The 19446-nt window shown below is 49.3% G+C and overlaps 4 protein-coding genes across 4 annotated transcripts; 3 read left to right on the top strand and 1 right to left on the bottom strand.

Annotated features, from left to right (window-relative positions):
- Positions 1-500: 500 nt before the first annotated feature.
- Positions 501-2376, top strand: PFICI_08008 (putative D-xylulose kinase A; the record flags this gene model as incomplete). Its single annotated transcript, XM_007836589.1, has 3 exons — positions 501-555; positions 666-1111; positions 1168-2376. The coding sequence occupies 3 exons, from the start codon at positions 501-503 to the stop codon at positions 2374-2376; spliced, it is 1710 nt and encodes a 569-aa protein (XP_007834780.1).
- Positions 2377-3707: 1331 nt separating this feature from the next.
- On the top strand, positions 3708-5539 carry PFICI_08007 (uncharacterized protein; the record flags this gene model as incomplete). The annotated part of the gene is made up of 6 exons (XM_007836588.1): positions 3708-4045; positions 4110-4602; positions 4663-5001; positions 5091-5242; positions 5306-5315; positions 5363-5539. The coding sequence occupies 6 exons, from the start codon at positions 3708-3710 to the stop codon at positions 5537-5539; spliced, it is 1509 nt and encodes a 502-aa protein (XP_007834779.1).
- Positions 5540-5689: 150 nt separating this feature from the next.
- PFICI_08006 (uncharacterized protein) lies at positions 5690-6699 on the bottom strand (the record flags this gene model as incomplete). Its single annotated transcript, XM_007836587.1, has 2 exons — positions 5690-6183; positions 6240-6699. The coding sequence occupies 2 exons, from the start codon at positions 6697-6699 to the stop codon at positions 5690-5692; spliced, it is 954 nt and encodes a 317-aa protein (XP_007834778.1).
- A 1263-nt stretch (positions 6700-7962) lies between these two features.
- PFICI_08005 (uncharacterized protein) lies at positions 7963-11098 on the top strand (the record flags this gene model as incomplete). The annotated part of the gene is made up of 7 exons (XM_007836586.1): positions 7963-8034; positions 8091-8201; positions 8286-8593; positions 8652-8681; positions 8736-9936; positions 9992-10549; positions 10604-11098. 7 exons carry the CDS (start codon positions 7963-7965, stop codon positions 11096-11098), a joined length of 2775 nt encoding a protein of 924 aa, XP_007834777.1.
- Positions 11099-19446: the final 8348 nt, after the last annotated feature.

Raw genomic sequence — 19446 nt, 5'->3', positions numbered from 1 at the left:
AAACATATTTACAATCCAAAAGGAAATTGACTCCTTGTAAACCGACTGGTCATTTAAAATGCTCGTCTCTCTTCCACGCGCAAGCATCCAAGACTTCTCATTATTGATGCGGCTCAACTGACTTGTACCACAGTCGCTGATAGGAGCGCATCAACTGCACAGCTAATAGGAAATCATTTTAGCCTGAATCGCTGGCCCCCTTAGCAAGCAAGGCTGATGATTGCCCCGCTATACTACCTGCCTTCTGAGCTCATAGCGGGTACCCTGAACCCCACGTTGATTGCATCAGGGTCCCCATATACGCTCCAGCTCTGTCACGATCCCCGGATCTCGGTGTGGCTACTTTGTTTTCGTCATGTCTCACTGATGGTCAATTATCTTTGGAGCTTTCTTCTATCTAGTACAGTAAAACTTCTCTTTCTACTCTTTCCCTTGAGTGCTTCTCTTGATTGCCAACTTAGTACCTAGGTTAGACAGGAACTATAAGCCAGCGAGACAGGATGAGCTCTGGACCATTGTATCTGGGTTTCGACCTCTCGACCCAGCAATTAAAAGGTATTTGCATTACTGTGGCAATTTTTTCCCCCCTCCGCAGGAAGAAAAGTCCCATCTCTTCTTTGTCAAATAAAACTTGTTCGGCTGACAGGAATCCCCCCCTTTGCCAGCTATCGTCGTATCCTCGGACCTCAAGGTCGTCTCCGAGGCCAAGGTCGACTTTGACGCCGACTTTGCCGCCAAGTACGGCATCAGAAAGGGCGTGCTGCGCAACGAGGATGAGGGCGAGGTCTACGCACCCGTGGTCATGTGGCTCGAGGCCCTAGACCTGGTGCTTAGCCGGTTAGTAGAGAAAAAGTGCCCCGTTGAGAACATTCGCGGTATTTCCGGTTCGTGCCAGCAGCATGGCAGCGTCTTTTGGAACGCCCACGCCGAGGGCGCCTTGGGAGCATTGGACGGTGGCAAGACCCTCCATGAGCAGCTCAACCATGTCTTTGCCTACGAGTTTGGGCCCAACTGGCAGGATCACAGCACCCAGAAGGAGTGCGACTTGTTCGACAGCCATCTTGGCAATGCGGAGAAGCTGGCAGAGGTGACCGGTAGCTCAGCTCACCATGTAAGTCAAAATGATTACTGAATGCATTCGAGAGCAATCACTAATATCTTGGCCAGCGATTTACTGGAACACAAATCTTGCGCATGCGCAGGAGAAGACCACAGGTTTACTCCGAGACTGCGCGGATATCCCTCGTATCCTCGTTTCTGGCGTCGGTACTGTTGGGCACGATCGCGCCTCTGGATATTGGTGACGTCACCGGCATGAATCTTTGGGATATTCCAAACCACAAATGGGACGAGTCGCTGCTCGAGCTCACGGCCGGCTCCAAGGACGCCGTGCCGGAGCTGCGCCAGAAGCTGGGCGAGGCGCGCCAGGACGGTGGCGGCAGCATGGGCGCCATTTCGTCCTACTTTGTCACCAAGTACGGCTTCAGCAAGGCATGCCAGGTCGCCCCGTTCACGGGCGATAACCCGGCCACCATTATGGCGCTGCCGCTGCGACCGCTCGACGCCATCGTCTCGCTCGGCACCTCGACGACATTCCTCATGGTCACGCCGACGTACAAGCCGGACCCGTCGTACCACTTTATGAACCACCCGGCCAACCCCGGCCAGTACATGTTTATGCTGTGCTACAAGAACGGTGGACTTGCTCGGGAAATTGTGCGCGATACCTTGGAGAAGCCCAGCGACGCGACCGACCCCTGGGCCACATTCAACAAGAATGTGTTGGACACGCCTGCGCTGGGCGTCACCCCCGACTCGGGCGACCGCGCAAAGCTGGGTCTATACTTTCCCCTGCCCGAAATCGTTCCCAACATCAAGGCGGGAACCTGGAGATACACATCCAAGCAGGACGGCTCGGATCTACACGAGGAAACGCAAGGTTGGGACTCTTCGCTTGACGCACGAGCGATTGTCGAGTCGCAGGCCCTCTCGATGCGCCTGCGTTCGCAGAACCTCGTCTCGGGCCATGGTAAACTGCCCGCTCAGCCGCGCCGCATCTACCTTGTTGGTGGTGGTTCCCTCAACCCGGCAATCCAGCGCGTGATCGGTGATGTATTAGGAGGTGTTGACGGAGTCTACAAGCTCGATGTGGGCGGCAACGCCTGCGCTCTAGGCGGTGCTTACAAGGCTGTCTGGGCTCTGGAAAGAAGCGAAGGCGAGAGCTTTGACGAGCTCATTGGCAAGAGGTGGACCGAGAAGGGGGCTATCGAGAGAGTTGGCCAGGGATACCGGGAGGGTGTCTTTGAAAAGTATGGAGACGTGCTCGGCGCATTTGGAGAGATGGAGAGCAAGATTCTACAAGTCGCTCACAACTAGGTCATTTCATTACAACAGGTACATAGCAGGCTTCTGGTTATCGATAGATTTTTTATTATTGTCTTGTAATATCGAGGCGATAATAAACAGACTTTTCTTTCGGATGGACATCACATCCATTATTCGATCGTGACCTTTTTTCCCCCTTGCCGAAAGATCTGCGCCCTGAAAAATTCCCGTACTGCACGCACCGTTGACAAAACTGTGGACGAATTCCCCACGCTCGACCACAAGTGCCTCGCCCTGTACTTCAAATATTTGCTGCCTTTCCGCGTTTTTTTTTCTTGAGGTTTTGGTGTTGAAAGTTCCGATGCTTTTGAGACCCTTGATTCTGTTGTCTCCTATAACTGGTTGAGAACCGAGTTGATTTTGTTCAGTTTATCTGCAGGTCCTAAAGTACTCCTCCGAGAAAAGGCTGACAGGCATTTCAATAGTGGGAGGATATCATCGTCAACGCTACCGTTGTGACTCGATAGCGCCCAAAAATAATAATTTAAAGAAAATAAAAAAAATCAAGCCTTGTTAATAGCGGCAGAGACCGAGTCCGGAATGCGACCTCGGCTGAAGGCCTGAGATTTGGGTCTGTGGCCGATGCATCCTCCTGCAATGAGATACTCGGCGTTATTGACAGTAAGTCCAGTTGTTGGTGGCAAGAAGTCTAGTTAGTGGTGACAGAGAATGATTGTAGAGGATCCCAAAGAGTTTGGTGGACATCTGGGTGTGTATGGCTGGCTCAATGAGGATGAGTTCCTTGGCGCAGCGGAAGTTTCCAGAGGTCAATGTGTTTGGGATTACCTTGTATTTATAACCAGTTCCTGGAGCGGGCAGACTACCTACGTAAACAAAGTACTTGGGCATCAACGTCCGCGTAGATCTTTCCTGCGAGTTAATAGGAACCAGTTCTATGAAAAGTGGCAGGACCGTATCTGCAAAAAAAAAGAACCGGCCGGAAGTTGATCGCCATCAACAGGCGAGACATGTTAACTTCGAGATGAAGATCTCTGTCAAGTACGATCGCTAGTTCATGCCTGCCACGGCAGACCTGAATGTTGGCTTGTCTGCCCTGGCCCCTGCCTCAAAATCAGTGGCCACGTCTGTCTGAACTATTGACTGCGGCGAGGAACTCCTGCATAAGAACCTGCATTAGCTCATGTAAGCATCGTGTACGCGATGCGCTTACGTTAGACAGCTTGAGCATTTCCACCTGCACTCTTTGAATTATTGTCACGATATATTCGTATATATACGGCTAGTACATGCCGAATAATCTGTAGCATTACCTAAATATTGCTGTTTTGTTATTGTGTTTGTTGTGTTGTCTATTGTGTGAAATGGCGTTATTGGTGGGCCTACTGGACAAGCTTCGTGCTCAATCTCAGAACCAACTTGCTGTGGTTGTGGTAATAATTTTCGCCCTTGTCTTGCGATTCATTCTTCGATTACGGCCCTCGCTACCCTCAAATGCTCCGGAACTCTACAAGGGCCATAATGCCGTCTTTGGCCTGCATCCATTCTCATCATCCCGTGCCGATTATTTGGAAAGGGGAGTAAAGCAGAGCAGCAATGGACATTTTAGCTTCTGGTACGGCGGAAATCACATTGTGGTCTTGTCTGGTGAAGCAGCGAGGACAAGTTTTCTGACTGCCAGAGGGCTGGATCCCAGTGCTGGGTAAGCAATGCTTTGATTCTTTCAATTCTATACAAGCATAGCAGTTTAGTCGCTAATTGTCCAGGTTCATGGCACTTTTTGGAGCATTTCTCAATGTCGACGAGTTGACCAGTGCCAACACGCGGAAGAGCTCACTTGTGTACAAGCGATGTGCGCAAGAGGATCACCTGTCGACGAACTTACACCATCTTGTAACCGACTCGGACAACGCGCTCCGGAAAATTGGCGTCGCGGGTGTAATTGACCCTCTCAAGTTCATAGGATCTCTCATCTATCAGCTCACGCATCGTATGGCTGGGGCGCATGATATTGCCAGCGATCCTCAGTTGCTGCAAAAGACCTTGAACGTTTATGGTCCGTTGGAAGATAGCCCGTATATTGATGTCTTGTTCCCCTGGCTACCCACTCCCTCCAAGCTCGGGAAGATGGTTGGATATGCGAGACTTCACTTTACTATCCAGGGTATCGTCAAGAAGCGGCGAGCAGGGGCCAAACGAGACACGGATATGTTGCAAAAGACCATTGATGAGGGTTTCAGCGATGGCATGATATCACTGGTATAATCTCTGACTGGTCCTATGTGAAAAATGATACATTTACTAATTTCGGGTAAGCAGATCGTCATTGGTGCCATCCTTGCGGGCGTATTCAACACGACTCTTGCGACTACTTGGAATTTATGCTGCCTGGCAAAGAGCCCAGCATGGCTGGCAAAAGTCAAGAAAGAAGTCAATGACACTATTGATAGACATCGATTATCAGACTCGGAGCCTCTTCTGGACGTTTTTCAACGTTTCTCACTCAAAGAATGGGAAACTCAATTTCCTATTTTGCAGTTGACCATAAAAGAAAGCATTAGATTTACAATGGCAGGAGCTGTTGTGCGCAAGAATATCAGCGGAAAGGACATGTCCATTGGAGGCACTCATCAGGTTGTGCCTAATAATAGTCTTGCGGTAAGTTGCCCTTTTTCGGTAGTGCTTTTTCACGGTGTCATTGCATAATGGAATCGCGAGTGCTGATGGAAAACCCCGACTTGATGTAGATTCACGCTACAGCAGATGCTCATATGAGTGAGGGTATCTACACCGAGCCCCTCAAATGGGATCCGGATCGATTTTCTGGAGCCAGAGCAGAAGGGGTAAATGTTCCTCATTCCTATCTAGGTTGGGGTTCAGGGAATCACCCTTGTCGTAAGTCGCCCATCAACCTCAGCTGATGAGCGTAGATGCTAATCATTTTGTATAGCTGCCAGAAGAGTATTTCCAACGTTTCCCCTCATTTTACAAAGAAGTAAACGAAACTGATAAGTTGTAGTTTGCCGAGCTGAATGTTGTGGTAGCTAATGTTTTGTTCATCGCCTCTTATGACTTCCACATGTGCGACAAAACAGGAAGAAAGATTGATGATCCCCTCCCAGACTTGATTTACAATCGAATGGGCGCAGGGCGGCCGAGGGCGGAGATGTACATGAAGTGCCAAGCCAGAAGCTGAATAATGCTAGAAGACTATCCTGCCTCTGTCAAGTTTGATGTTCGGAATTGTCACACTATACACTAGCATGGCTTTGTAAGTCAAACGAGAACACAATTTGAGGACGAAATACAATGAAATTCAACATGTCGCCTTGCCCGAAATTCCACATCATTCGTCTGCAGATCCTTCCTGTTCCTCTTCCAATGACAAGAAATGATGCCTTTGAAAAGCATCCGTCTCCCGAACAGAGCCTGTCTCCTCCACCTTTCTCATGAAGTCGGCAGCCTGTGCCGCCCAGTCTCGAGTTTCCGTACAGAACCTTCCATCGCCATTGATAGTGTCAAACTGAGTCTTGATTCTATCCCAGAGCTCCTTCTTCCACCTCACAGACGCCATGACCTTTATTTCGCACATTGTATACAGCACTTTGCCCGAATACAGGATCCATTGTGCAGCTGCAGCCACATATGGTTCAAACTTGTGCGGCTCATGCGATGCAGCTACTGTGATGTTACGTCTGATGAATGGCAACACCAAGGCGCTCAAGCCCAACAAGGCAGCCACTCCCCCCGACAGAAGGCGTGCAAGGAAGGCAGAGAAGTTTAGATAAGCGTCCGCGGCATCCGGGTCCATCTCGACTTGGCGCCAGCCCACAAAGGTACCTGCGAGGTTTGAGATGAGATATCTCGAACCATATCGAGAGGTAGGTAAAACTCACCCTCATGTCGCTCCCACATCCACTGCCCGAATCCGTCATAGTGATTCTCTCGATTAAGCACCCAGAGCTCCTTCTCCACGATCTGCTCAGAGTCTGAATACAGCGCTGGGACCTTGTGACGCGGCAAACGACCGAGTTGGTCGATCAGATTGACCAGGCGGTCTTGACCCGGGTGTGCAGCCGGGACCTTCATGGCTGCCGTGGCGAGACAGTCGTACAGGTAATGCTGCCATCCCTGAGGAGAGGGACCGCTCACGGTGCCATTCTTCTTTTGTTCTTTGCTAGCCGAGTTGTAAGCTACGAGCGTCTTTTGGCAGTCCTCGGTAATTATCTCGTCAATGGTCCTTGCCGCAGTTACAGCATCGATTCTATCGTGCACAAGATCGTTGAGTACACTGATTATTTTCTTCTCGTTGGCATCGTCGTCAGGTCTGGCCAGCCCGAGATCGATATCAAACATCTTCAAAAAGAAGAAAATTGATGAGAGCTGTCTGAGATAGCTTACGATGAACATGGCTGGTTCCAGAGTGCTTACGCAGATACCGCCTGAAAATGATATTATGCTTTACTTGGTGGGCCCAATTGCCAGGCATCCAGCGTCTGTAGGTTCGGGGGCGTTAAAATGGGGCTTTGGGGGCTAAGGCTTTTCAACGTTTCTCGAAAACATGGGCATTCGTAAAAGATGGACCCAGGGAATTAAAAAAAAAAAGGGATTTCAAGATTTTGAGTTAATGCCGATGGATTCAACCGTCAATCTCAAGATCATATGCAGGTACCATAAACCTTAGGTGTGCTGCAGCGCGTCCCACTCTCCAAGGTTCACCCTGTTCTGCTTGCCACTGGTTTTATTTCAGCTTGAAAACTTCGAGTCAGTATGATGAACTTTACCAGAAAAACCCCAATGCAGATGTTCGGCAGGGTCGGTAATCGTGGCGATTATAAATGATGACCATTGACCACAACGCACAAGTATATCCGTAACGTCGCGTGTACCCGTAGCTCGCCACGCGGAGTATACCTACTTGGGTGCAATGTGTGTTTGCATGTATACATGTCCATTAGATGCAAGCTTGCCGGTGCCTGTTTAGTAGAATGACAGCATAGGGCTGCGAATCAACTCAATATTCAAGACATGTGTCTTTCTCTCGGACCAATCAAGCATTTCTTGGCCATTTCGGTCAAGATAAGAGGAATGTTGCAACCAGAAATGTCAATCCTGCAGGTCGTACAGAGCATCCATCTTCCTCGGCCACAGCTGAACAAGGTGGTTGGACGAAAAAAAAAGGGCCGCTAAACCCAATTCTGCGACCGAGGCGGCGGCATCCTTAAGGCTTGGAACCCGCTCAGCCCAAAAGTCCAGGCGATTACCCGCCCGTTCTTCCTTTTAGTAGCTCACGGCCAACTTAGCTGCCTGGGCCTCATTACTATTTTCCCATCAAAAGGGTGCAACGCAACTAATATCGCCATATTCCTCTACAAGTCTCTGCTAGGCCGTTCAGCTTTCTCTCCCTGTATAGATTATCCTCGCATCGAAGTGCCATGGCGTTTGAGCCGGCGCAATGATCAAGGCGCGGGGAAGGCACTTTGACATGAACATGGTGGTGACTGCCTACTACTTGGCCTAGAGTTGCGAACGAACACTGACGACCTTTCGCTTTCCGATCGCTTCATTTCTCGCTGGCTATTGACACATTTGCGACTGCTTTTACGAAAAAAAAAAAAAATGGCAGACAGCAGCTACGTCACTATCCGGTCGAGGTCAAGGTCGCGGAGAGACAACGACCATGACTCTACGGTAGGTACATCGAATAGAACACTCGATAGGTAGAAGCTAGCTTACATACTTGTTAGTACGGTTCAAGTGCTGGGAGCCATAGGACTCCTGCCGCTGCGACTCATGATACCAGCCGCGTGAATTACCATGTCAAGCACGTATCAGACTTTGCCAAATCGCTTGAAGATGTAGGTGCCCTTGACTAGTCACAAGTCTGCGACTATAAGCGAGCAGGTAATGTGAAGTAATGTTTCTAACATTGATATCATTAGTCGGCGGCTCGCGCCTTTCCCAACCGAGGGCGAACGCAGAGGTATAAAAAGGTGCAGGCTCTGCTGCTGCACTGGCGTACTGACGACTTGTTTGTGTTGCCCGAGTTGGAGGATCTTGACAGGTGCTTTCGAGATGACTACAGCTTTGAGACTGATATCTTCTCCATCCCCTCCGATAATCCCCATTTAGAGCTCATGATGAGGGTCGGACAAATGATCAAGGAGCACGAGTCCAACGATACCTTGTTTGTTGTCTATTACGGCGGTCACGCAAGGATAGACGAGTCAAGACAGAGCACCTGGTGCGCGTAAGTTTGCTTGAATCCTCCAAATAATATGCTCAGCAAACTAAAAGATTTCATCCAGAAATCGAAGTCCAGATTCTCCGTGGCTCCAGTAAGTATCCAGAGACCAACACACCTTGTTGAATATTTGCTGATAGGCCTCGAGGTGGTCTGCAATTCAAACCCTGTTGGAAAGGTCTCTATCCGATGTGCTCATCCTCTTGGACTGTTGTGCTGGCGCCGCCAGTGCCACCTTTCCCAACGGAACTAGCATTACAGAAACCATATCTGCTAGTAGCTGGGATGCTATTGCGCCTGATCCTGGGAGATACTCTTTCACCAGCGCCTTGCTCGAAGTCATGTCAAACTGGAAATTCAGGACGTATTCAGCTGCCATGCTACACGCAGAGATTTTGGCCCGACTGAAACATCCGAGACCAGTCATGCTGAACGGCAGAAACTTTGAAGCTCGATCGACCCCCGTGCATTTTATGATGACCTCAAATCACAGAGCCCCAAGTATAGAAATAGCGCGGTTATCCTCAGATGATAGGATGACACCACCTATACCCCCGGAAGCCGATGACAATGTCTCTCAAATTGCGACGGGTAGATCCGGGATAACCCAGGACGTGGTCAACTCGGAGCCGAATGAAGACGTCCCCCACGTCATGATTTCTCTTGCCCTGGAGGAGAATCAAAATCTTGATGTCAACGAATGGGAGGAATGGCTCGGCGCGTTCCCGGCGATTGCCAAGTACGTCAAAGTGCAGGGTGTGTTCAAGAGTCATTCGACACTACTGCTCTTGTCTGTGCCTGTCATGGTATGGAACTTGCTCCCGGACAATATGGCCTGTAACTTTGTCGCCTTTATTCGATCAAATAACCTGGCCACTCAGAGTCAAGGGGCAGCCAGATCTACCACAGCAGGTGATGCCGCTGCCTCAAAGTCCATGCCACCCGCTACGTTGGGAGAACCAAAGCACCCGACCTCTACAGATCCAGGGCCGACGCCATCTAGCAACCCAGAATCAGCGAGATCCAGTAATACAGCACTCCATCTGCCACAAAGCAATACATCATCGACAGCGCCTTCTCGGATAATTGGCAGACGACAAACTGCTCCGACGCTTGGCGCCATGACCGACACACCTAGTGACAACATTGCGAAACAACCAATACGCAACCAGAATCGTAGCTCGGACATGAATATTCCCATGGCTAGCAAAAGCATTCAAAAGCGACATGAGCTTGCTCCCCATGTGCAGGCACGACTGGAAGTATTCTTCGAGGGAGACCAGGCGCCAAAAGCTGAAGTCATAGAGTTTTTGGCGTCTAATATGGGAGTTGAGACAACTGACATTCATGTAAGTCAAATGTGGTCTCATTACAAACTTAAATTCTGGTCTAATCTTGCAAAAGGCATGGTTTGCGCACCGGAGAGAGAAACAACAAGTCCACAACAAGCTTGTAAGTCTTCGCCTCGATGATCAACGCCAGGCATCTTCGAGGAAGGGGACTCGTATGATCTTGGCGGGACACCTCAACAACCTGCTAGAGATTGTACCTCTGGCACAGATACTCCTCATAGACCTCCGCTCTACTGCCGACTATGACAAATCGCATATACATGGGGCAATAAACCTCAGAGCACCAGCTTCTTTCATTCACAGAGCGACGCTTCCGATGATCGAGAAAACGCTCAAGGATGAGATGAGTCGTGAAACCTTCGACAATTTCCCAAATTGTGAATGCGTGGTGTTTTATGACCGGCGCATCGAGTACGACTGGGAATGTCCAACGGCAAGGGCACTCATTCATAAATTCAGGGTTGACGGATGGCTGGGCCAAGCCTTTATACTCAAGGGCCCGTACCGCGAATTCTCCGATTCCTTTGACAAATACATAACGGGTCAAAAGATGACTGGCAATGCCAAAAAGTATCTTGAGAGCTTACAGGAGAGGTCTCTCCAGAAATCTGTAAGGCCTTATATAATCAGACCGGCACCATCTAGGCTAACTGTTTCTCATCAGAACGACCATCAGGATGAATACAATGAATGGTTGACACTTCTTGAGAATGAGGACCGTGTTCCCCCAACAAACCTTGCACCGGCTGCCAAGGCGCAACGCATCGATGCAATAATATCGCATCAGAAGGACCTAGAAGACGATCTCAAGCGCCATCACTCTGCATTGTACAGGAAAGCCCTTGAACTCAATCCAGATGTGAATGATAACATCATAGCCTCCATGGTGGAGCCCCTGGCCTCAGCCATCGAGCAAATATCTGGGGGCGGGAGAGGAGGAGGCGGTCCAGGCAATGTGAGCTCATATCACCAGCCAGAAAAGCTACTTCGGGAGACGTATAATACCAGGGACCACGATCCAACAGATTCAGACGACGAGCTACGCGCCAGGGATGGTGCAACCCAGAAGACAGATGTCAAGACAGGGCCAGAGCAGGCTTCTACTGAGTCAGTCAAAGAACGGATACGCAGCATATGGAAGACACGAAGCGTTAGGTGAAGCCGCACGTATCAGGCATAGAAGGCGGCTATGTTAGTAGTCTCAGGTTCTGTATCAGTTGCCATCGTCGGACGAATACTTGCAGAGCATAGAAGACCTAAGAAGGAAACCCCAAACATGGTGTCCCTTGAAGCTTGGCGTTGGTTGCCTTTGGGGGGGTTTTGGTGAATACCGAATTGGTCCATTTTGACAGCTTCCGCAGGCCCGATTTGATGTCTAGCGACCATCTGATTCAGGGAGAACCCCTTCTTCACTCTAGTTGCGGCATGATGTCGGGGAGGTTTAGGTTATAGTCCGAGCGGAGGCTACTACTGGCTCAGTGTTTACTCATGGTTTTCTCTCTATTTCTCACATATGTAGTTGGAGACGTCGCAACAAACGAACGAACCAAAAACAAGCATATTCGGACGATTCTGAAGCTGTCACGGCCCTAGTCCCCATTTAATGTTGCCGTGAACCGACCCTGGAATCGCCAAAGTTACTTGTTCTGTACCATGGTCACGAATCTGCATTGACGATCCGTGGCAATGGGACACACCAAGACATACATGGACCTAGTTGTCTGCAGGTTGCGCCAATTGGGTGGATTGGTGCCAAATGTCGTTCCCGCGGAGAAAAAGCAAGAAGCAAAGTGTGACGAAAAGCCCATGTTGTTGTTGTTGTTGTTTTTCCTTCTTCCATGGAACATGTGAAGAAGAAGGCACGAGACGGCCCGTCTGATGTGTGTGAAAGCTTAAAAAGAAGCGACCATATCCATTTTCCACGGCGTCAGGCGCCCCCCGTCCGTCCGTCCGCGCCCCCGTTCCCCCTCAAGTTTCTATTACCTGACGCGCCCGCCGAGCCGCGCTGAACCTGCGCGCCGAACTATAATTCATTGGGCGGTAGCTCGAAACACCAACAAGAGGAGAGGGAAAAAAAAAAAAAAAAACACCAAGCACATGTGAACAGTGACCTTTTCCTTTTTGTCTTTTGTCGGATCCGAAGAAAGTCGCTTACGTAGGTAACACCCCCCATGAGTCCCGGGGAAACAAAAGAACAAACCACGCCCGTCAAAGACAAAGATCTACCACCCCGGATGTGTCGTGTTTCCAGTTCCGAAAGGTGTAAGGGACACAAAAAAAAAAAAAAAAAAAAAAAAGATGGGATGATGCCGCGACGTTTCCCAATCGAGTAAACCTTGCTTGACAGGAGCAAAAACAAAAGGAACACACGAAAACGAACATGTCACAGTAACATGAAGCAAAATATCCATTACACTCACTGCAACCGTAATGTCGGGAATTTTTCAAAGTTGCGTTAGCCGCCGCGCAGGCGGATCAAGAATGGCTACGTATAATTCCCCTCGACTATGATGCCCACTACCACCCCTCGACTACCACGGGACAATGTCCGAAACGTCTAAGCCATACGGCATGATACGTCGGCATGAGTCTTTCTCATCTTCTTCTCCCATGCTCTTGGTGACTTTTCTTCTTCTTCTTTTTTCTCCCAATCTGTGGATGGGGTTTGAGAAGATACCAAAAGTCCAGGTTGAAGTAGAAATGAAAGTTCGTCTTCTGGTGAAATCAGGGGGTGGCTTTACGAGTTCCAGACAACCCACGAGCACTATATGCTATATGCAGTATGTGACAAGAAGGGCAATACTTGGGAAAGCCTTTTTTTCTTCTTTCTTTCTTCTTGGGTTGGTTCTGCTAACGAAATGCCCGAGTGTCAAACACGAGCCCTGGGTCCTTCTTGCGCACGTCAGTTGAACTTTAATTGATTGATGGATCAAATGTACGCACAGTAGTGGTTTTATCCCTCAGCTGATTCTCAGGCAAAATAAATTTGTTTCCTTGCGACTCTTTCTTTTCTTGTTCCTCCCCTTACTCTTTTAGCCCTCAAGGTACGTCGCAAGTACAGCTACCTATGTCCCAGGGTGTGCGATGTCACCTACGGTTGGTGTTTAAAAAAAAGGTCAATATGCGTACTATAATAGGGCTGGTCACCAACAATACGTAATGTTCATCTATATAATTCTCCGTGTATAGATACATCCCCCCACTTGATAGGATAGGACCAAAAATTCATGTCATGCCGTAAGCTGACAGAACCATGACAGTCAGACTTTGACATAGGTTCCTCTTCCCGGTAGTCCTTTGTTTGATTGATATTGATTGAAAGCACCAATGATGTGAGAATTTTGGTTTTTTGCTTTGCCGTTGGCGTTGAGAAGGATTTTCCTCTCCTTTTCCTTTTGGTCTCCTTCTCCTTCTGCCAATTCCTACGTGGGGAAGGGGTTGGAAATAAGACTGTTTGAGGATATACCAATCTACATTATTTCCAAGTTCTGGCCTTGAGGCGCAGCGTGTATCGTGTCGTCTGATTAAACCCTCCCCTTCAAATCGTCCACTTCCATCCTCGTGCGTCGACGTTTTGCTTTTACAGCATATTCTCCATACGATGGAGGAAATGAACTGAGACAGACCTCTTTGCGCAACCCCCCGTCTTGATCCCTTGCCCTCCCCCATCCTGCACGTGGATGGGAACTTTCATGGAATTGCCTGTGGGCAAAATGTATGCACAATGGCCTTATATTTTTCATCTGTAACCCTGTTTTGAATGGATACAGTGTTCAGTTATGGGGTTCGAGAAGAAGGAAATACTACATCAAAAAGGCCAGATGCCGGCGGCATAGTTTCCCCCCTTTACTATTGCTAACGTTTATCATCTCCCTATATTGATTAATATGTACTTGACTATCTTGACGTTCTCGCCCTACGATTCCCAGCCCTGGATGGGTTTTCCGGAAATGGGGGCAAAGAGAAAGAGCAAGCGGCTTACGTATGTTTTCTTATGATATGCCCTTTCATCTACCCTGTGAAATATCGACATCATGCAGCAGCATTGCAGCGAAGCAGACAACTGATCACCCTTACCTGGGCACACACACACACACACCCGGGATGGAGATCGATAATGCACCTTCGGGACCCTCTCGCCGTCAAAGAAGGCCTGGGTATGGTCATACCATGTACAGAGTATATATCCACACATCCACACCCACACCAAGTGTCCACCGGTCGATGTCATCCGTGCCCCGGGGGGGAAGACCGTTTTGTTTTTTTCCTTGTCCCTTTCTTTCAAGTGTGGCTGTCACAGTAGTGCTGTGGTAGTAGTGTACGACGAACATTTGACGACTACGTGACCAGCCGGTAATAAGGTACAAAGTACACGCATCTTCTTTTCTTTACTGACTCAGGGGTGGCTTGACCCAATTGACCCCCCTCCGTTTTGCCCACCCTTCCCCTTCTTCTTTGTCTGTTGAACTTCCCGCGGCCGAGCCACCGGTTCCCGGCCCCCTGAAAAGACAAGAAAGTTGTGTGGGAGAAAAAAAAAAAGAGGGTCAAGGAGATTCAAAAGGTCGATTCTAGCCGATGGGCATAAATCGGGGCTGGCGATCTCAGCCGGCAGTCTCGCTCGCGGTCTAGAGTGGGTCATCACAACGTTCAACTTCTCTCTCTCTCTTCTCTCTTTGGTGTGTACTCTGTATGTGTATGTGTGTATCCCCCAGCGGTCTTTAGTTTGCAGTGGCTGCCCTGATTCAGGTCTTCTGGGGGCCCCCCCTCCCTTCTTTAAGCGAAACCTCAGCGTGTCATTCACCGGAGACCCGCCAAGAGAGAGAGGGAGAGAAAACATCGCTTCGGGGGGGTTCGGTCACGTTGCTAGCAAACCTAGGGAATGCAATTCGGGAATGGGGAATTCATCCAACCATGGCCGCAATTAGACCTGGGAAGAATATCGGCCATGTCATGACTTGGGTTGGAACAGCCAGGGGTGCTCTTTTTTCGACAATAGGCGACGCGGGGGCCAAATGGTGGCAGCAGAAGGAGAATTTAAAAAAAGGAGTGAGGGGAGTGTAGAATGCTACTCTACCAAGACAAGAAAGAAAGAAGCCACACATGTGTATTCGTAGGTAATGTACCATGTAGCTTGTGAAAGAGAAAAAAACGGTGTCGTCGTCGGAATCTTCCATCCCACCCACCCTGGACGTCGGATTGATTGATGACAGGTGCTTGGGCCACATTCAAGACATCACATACACAAGAATTGTCCAAGAGACAGTCGTCGGTAATACATCACTGACTTGCAGCCTCCTCGACCAGAAGACGGATTCTTCTGGGCTCGCTTCTGCAAAAGCCCACAAAGCTACGGTACGTTGACGACAGCAGATGGCTTTTTCTTGCCCTGGCCAAGTGACAGCGCAACGAGGTACTAGATACGACGTCCCGTAAGCCACATTTGTATTGTACATTCAAGACAGGTAGAGACGTGACAAGCATTCTACTTGAATTCAATCTAGATCTAGGCGTGTTAAACTATGCAGTCTAGCTCCGTTATTCTCCATATCCATATACGTACCACTTTTCTATACCTACGTAATTCTTGATGTTTGTTACAATCTACCTACCTAGGTACTTACGTGTCCAATTCAAAGGGGGGGAAATCAATTAATGCTTTGGAACAATCCAAAAGGAAGGGCCTGGCCTTCGATGGTCAAAGAAGACATGTTCTTCATACGGTCGAAGCTTTTGCAGTGCGGATCGATCTTGAATTCTTTGTTCGCCCTCTTCCCCCTCCTCCTCCAATCCCATCCCAAGTCTTTTGTCTCCCCCAGTGTGTCCACACAAGTCCCAACTTGACCCAGTTGGAAAGAAACCAGGCCGGTGGACCCCCCCTAACCCCCTCGCTTAACAGGGCCCCGTTCGGCGGACGGGAGTGGGAATCCATCAATGCTTCCCCCCCTCTACGCTACGCTAGGTACTCAAAACTTGGGTACAGGTTAGCAGGGGGGGCTCATGTCTTTTGTTCGATCCTGGGTCCATGGCCTGTAGCCGGGATCTTGAGTAGTAAATCTTGGAAGAAAATCGCGTGTAAAGGTTGTTTTTCTTTGCCCTCTCTTTCGTGTGCTCGCACTTTCTGTAATGTTGCCCCGCCTGTCGGTCAGGCCCAATTTTTTTGGTGGTGAGTGGGGGGTATTTTGTGTTCACCAAGTTTGGTCCAGAACATAAATTGTGTTGTATGTATGTGTGTGCGAAGTAGGTACTTGGCGAGACAACTCATTAGGTAGATATCTTGCTATTTTTTTTTTCTCAAGGGCTTAGAAAAGTCGTACGGTTTTGTCATCATCATTGGAGGGTTCAGGGTTCTTCAGAAATATTGTCACTTTTGAAAGGATCAACACCAATTGGCATGTGTGTATCTTTGAATCCTGACGGTTCGCTTCGGTCGTGACGGCGGCAATTCCGTAGGTAGGGGATTCTGCCTTCTTTCTTCACACCACACACAGACACACCCTCGTCTGCCGGGGCGGCGTTTACCACCCTTCCCACCCCCCCTTGATGAGGCTGTCAAACTGTCAGACTCGGCCGATGCTGACCAAAAGAAGTGGGGATCGGAGTTTGATATTGACAGGGCCGTCTGAGTTATAAGCGTGTTCCACCCCGGGAAAGAGGTACGAATTCCGTTCTTGTTATATTGTAGGGGTTCTTCTCTTCCACCGTCGTAAATCCGTTGTCCGTGATTATTATTATTATTGTTATTTGCTACCACACGGCAGTTCGATATACTCCATCCAAACCCACGTGGAAGGATGTGAAATGTAATGGTATATGACTCGTGTGCGGGACCTTGGCCTTTTCCCTAAAATGGAGCTTCCATGCTTGATCCAGCAGTTGTGCCCGATACTTGAAATAAACCCAAAAGACTTGGACCTTGTCAGGCTGCTTGTTCATGTTCTTTCATGCTGAGAACCTCGTATCCGGCGATAAACCTAAAGAACATTTGATTAGATATCAATTCCAAGTAGGCCCACGGATTGCGACTATACTATAACACAGCCCCATTCTTTTCATCATCACGACTCAGATCGCCTGCTTAAAGGCTTCAATTGGTAGTATACCCGGGATGCTTGCAAGGAAGCAGTGTGGTGTATACCTGTGCTCTCCCGACCGGGAAACCAGAAAACCTGGCAGCAATACGAAAACGAAGATTTACTTGATTCCTCAGTTATCATGTCCTCCGGAGTCTTATTTTTATTCATTCTTCTTTTCCCTTTTCACTTCCTTGCTGGCGAACATAGCGCGCGCGCGCGCGCGTGCCGGTAACTGGGTGCTGCATGAAGCGCTCTAATATATTTACGGTGATGCCCCAATTATTTACTTGTGAACCCCTACCTAGTGTACTGAGCAAGAGGAGCCGCGTCATTCCCACTGATCAGGGGTGCCGCGACCAGGGTGGTCATTTAGACTTTGGTCCTGGGTCGGGTCAACTCTTTGTTCATGTCTGTGCTATGGGTGGAGGTAAAACTGTGTGTTTCGTCAATTGGTGACTTTGTATCGTTCAATGCTCGCTCATCGTCACAAAAGGCCCAAGGAGCCCCGCGCTTAGTATCGGCCAAAAAAAAAAAAAAAGGTGTGATGAGGCAAGGGAGGTCAAAGAAAGAGGGCGGTTGAAAAGAAAGAAGAAGGTAGTGTGATTGTATCACTGTGCCCAGACTCAGCTGAGCTTAAACCAGAGCATTCAATGAGTAAACCCCATCACGGCCTCTACGTACTTCTTTTCTTCCCGCCTGTCAGTCTACGTACTAAGCGAAACGCGGATGTTCCCACCGACCGACCGTCCAACCGACCGCGACCGGGGTGGTCGTCGTCTTTCAGTGGGGAGGGGGGGAGGGATGGGGGGATCGGGGCATTTTTTCTCTCTCTCTCAACTTTGCGCGGATGATCTGTCGTTTCGGGTGAATTGACGCGAAGCAAGATCGCCGGGGATCCCGGAGCTGCCATCGTATCGTACATACATCAAAGAATCCGATTGATTGTGGGCATGGCGACAAGAGACGGATGACCAACGCCGACGAGAGACAGGGCTGGTGGTCTCCGTGTCCGACAAACCCACTTGGGCACATCCCGAATGTCATCTACGCATGTATTTCGCATGTAGGTATGAGATGGAGCTTTGCGCCGCCGCAACACTTCGGGTCTCGTGGCCCTTCAAGGCTCAAAGCAAAGCCATCCCTCCCCCTTCCACCTATACTATGGTATGATATGGCCTCAGTACTTGGTGAGTGTAATGCCTCCGGTGGCAGATGCACGAGTATATGGTGGTCGGCCCACTGAGTCAATCACCCCTTGCTACAGTAGCGATTCAGTTTTGTGATGACAGCCACAGATGTTTGTGACTGACATGGGACCAAGTGAGGCTTGAATATGACTTGTCGAAATGCCAACCCTCAATGTAGTCCTTGACGCTGTGAGTGAGCAATCACTCGTAATAGACCAGGGGCTAGCAGGGCTTACAAGGTCCTCGTCCTCTATCATCTTTCGGGGATAAAAGCAAAGTAGTGATCCGGGATAATCTTCCCCTGGGGCTTGCGTCGCCGTCAGAGTGTGAGACCTGTTGGCCATCTAGGATCAAGTCATGGAATGGCTTGACTCTCTTTTGCACTCTTTGACGACCTAATGACCGTTGGGAATTACCGTTGGATCCATGATGATGGCTACCCTGAAAGAAGCAATGCGGCCCCATAAAAAAGAGACCCCGGCAGCGTGGGATTTCACCTGGGATAGGCTGTCTCAACCAGGCTACATGCTTGGATATGGGTACATAGTATACTGCATACTTGGGTCTCTGTCTCTCTTGTTCCCCTATCTTTCTTTTTCTTCCCCTTCCTACTGTTACCTCTTGTGCTGTGGCACAGTCTGTGGTACTAACGTGTTTCCAAACTTCCCGGGAACCTGTGCCATGATCGGATAGATGGGGAAAACTGGTTGGATGAAACCCGGGGTCATCGTGTCTAATACCAAAAGAAGCAACGACCTTCCAGATAATTAACTTGTCAGGCTACGCTACCGGGGGCACACAGCCTCTCTCCCTCTCTCTCTCTCTCACTCTACTACAAGCTGGAAGTGGGAAAATATCCCCCGAGTCAGACAAGTCAGATGCAAAAGAAAGGAAATCTGTGACCATTGGGAAAGGGTGGACAAAGTACGCAAGGGCAGCGTTTTCTTCTTAGTCAAGCACTGCATTGGTAGGACAGATCCCGTAGATCTTGAAAGCAGAGCCTATCCATGATCTCGGAATCTTGCGTCCTTCTCTCTTTTTTTTTTTTTTTTTTTTTCATTCTTCCTCGTCCCAGCAGCAAGCAGACAGCCAGACCGCTCACTCTTATTTCCCCCGCTTCGAGTCTGCGCGCTGCCGTCCATATATGTCGGCGGAATGCCTTTTTAGTGGCGGTGGGCACTTTGCTTGTACGACGCCCACCCAGAGCGTCGGGTGCCCCTTCTGGTAGAGAGAGAGAGAGAGAGAGA

Source organism: Pestalotiopsis fici, assembly GCF_000516985.1.
Source record: "Pestalotiopsis fici W106-1 unplaced genomic scaffold PFICI_Scf_5, whole genome shotgun sequence".
Classification (NCBI taxonomy): domain Eukaryota; kingdom Fungi; phylum Ascomycota; class Sordariomycetes; order Amphisphaeriales; family Sporocadaceae; genus Pestalotiopsis; species Pestalotiopsis fici.
The sequence above is the reverse complement of the archived record's forward strand: the minus strand, read 5'-3'. Positions and strand labels throughout refer to the sequence as shown.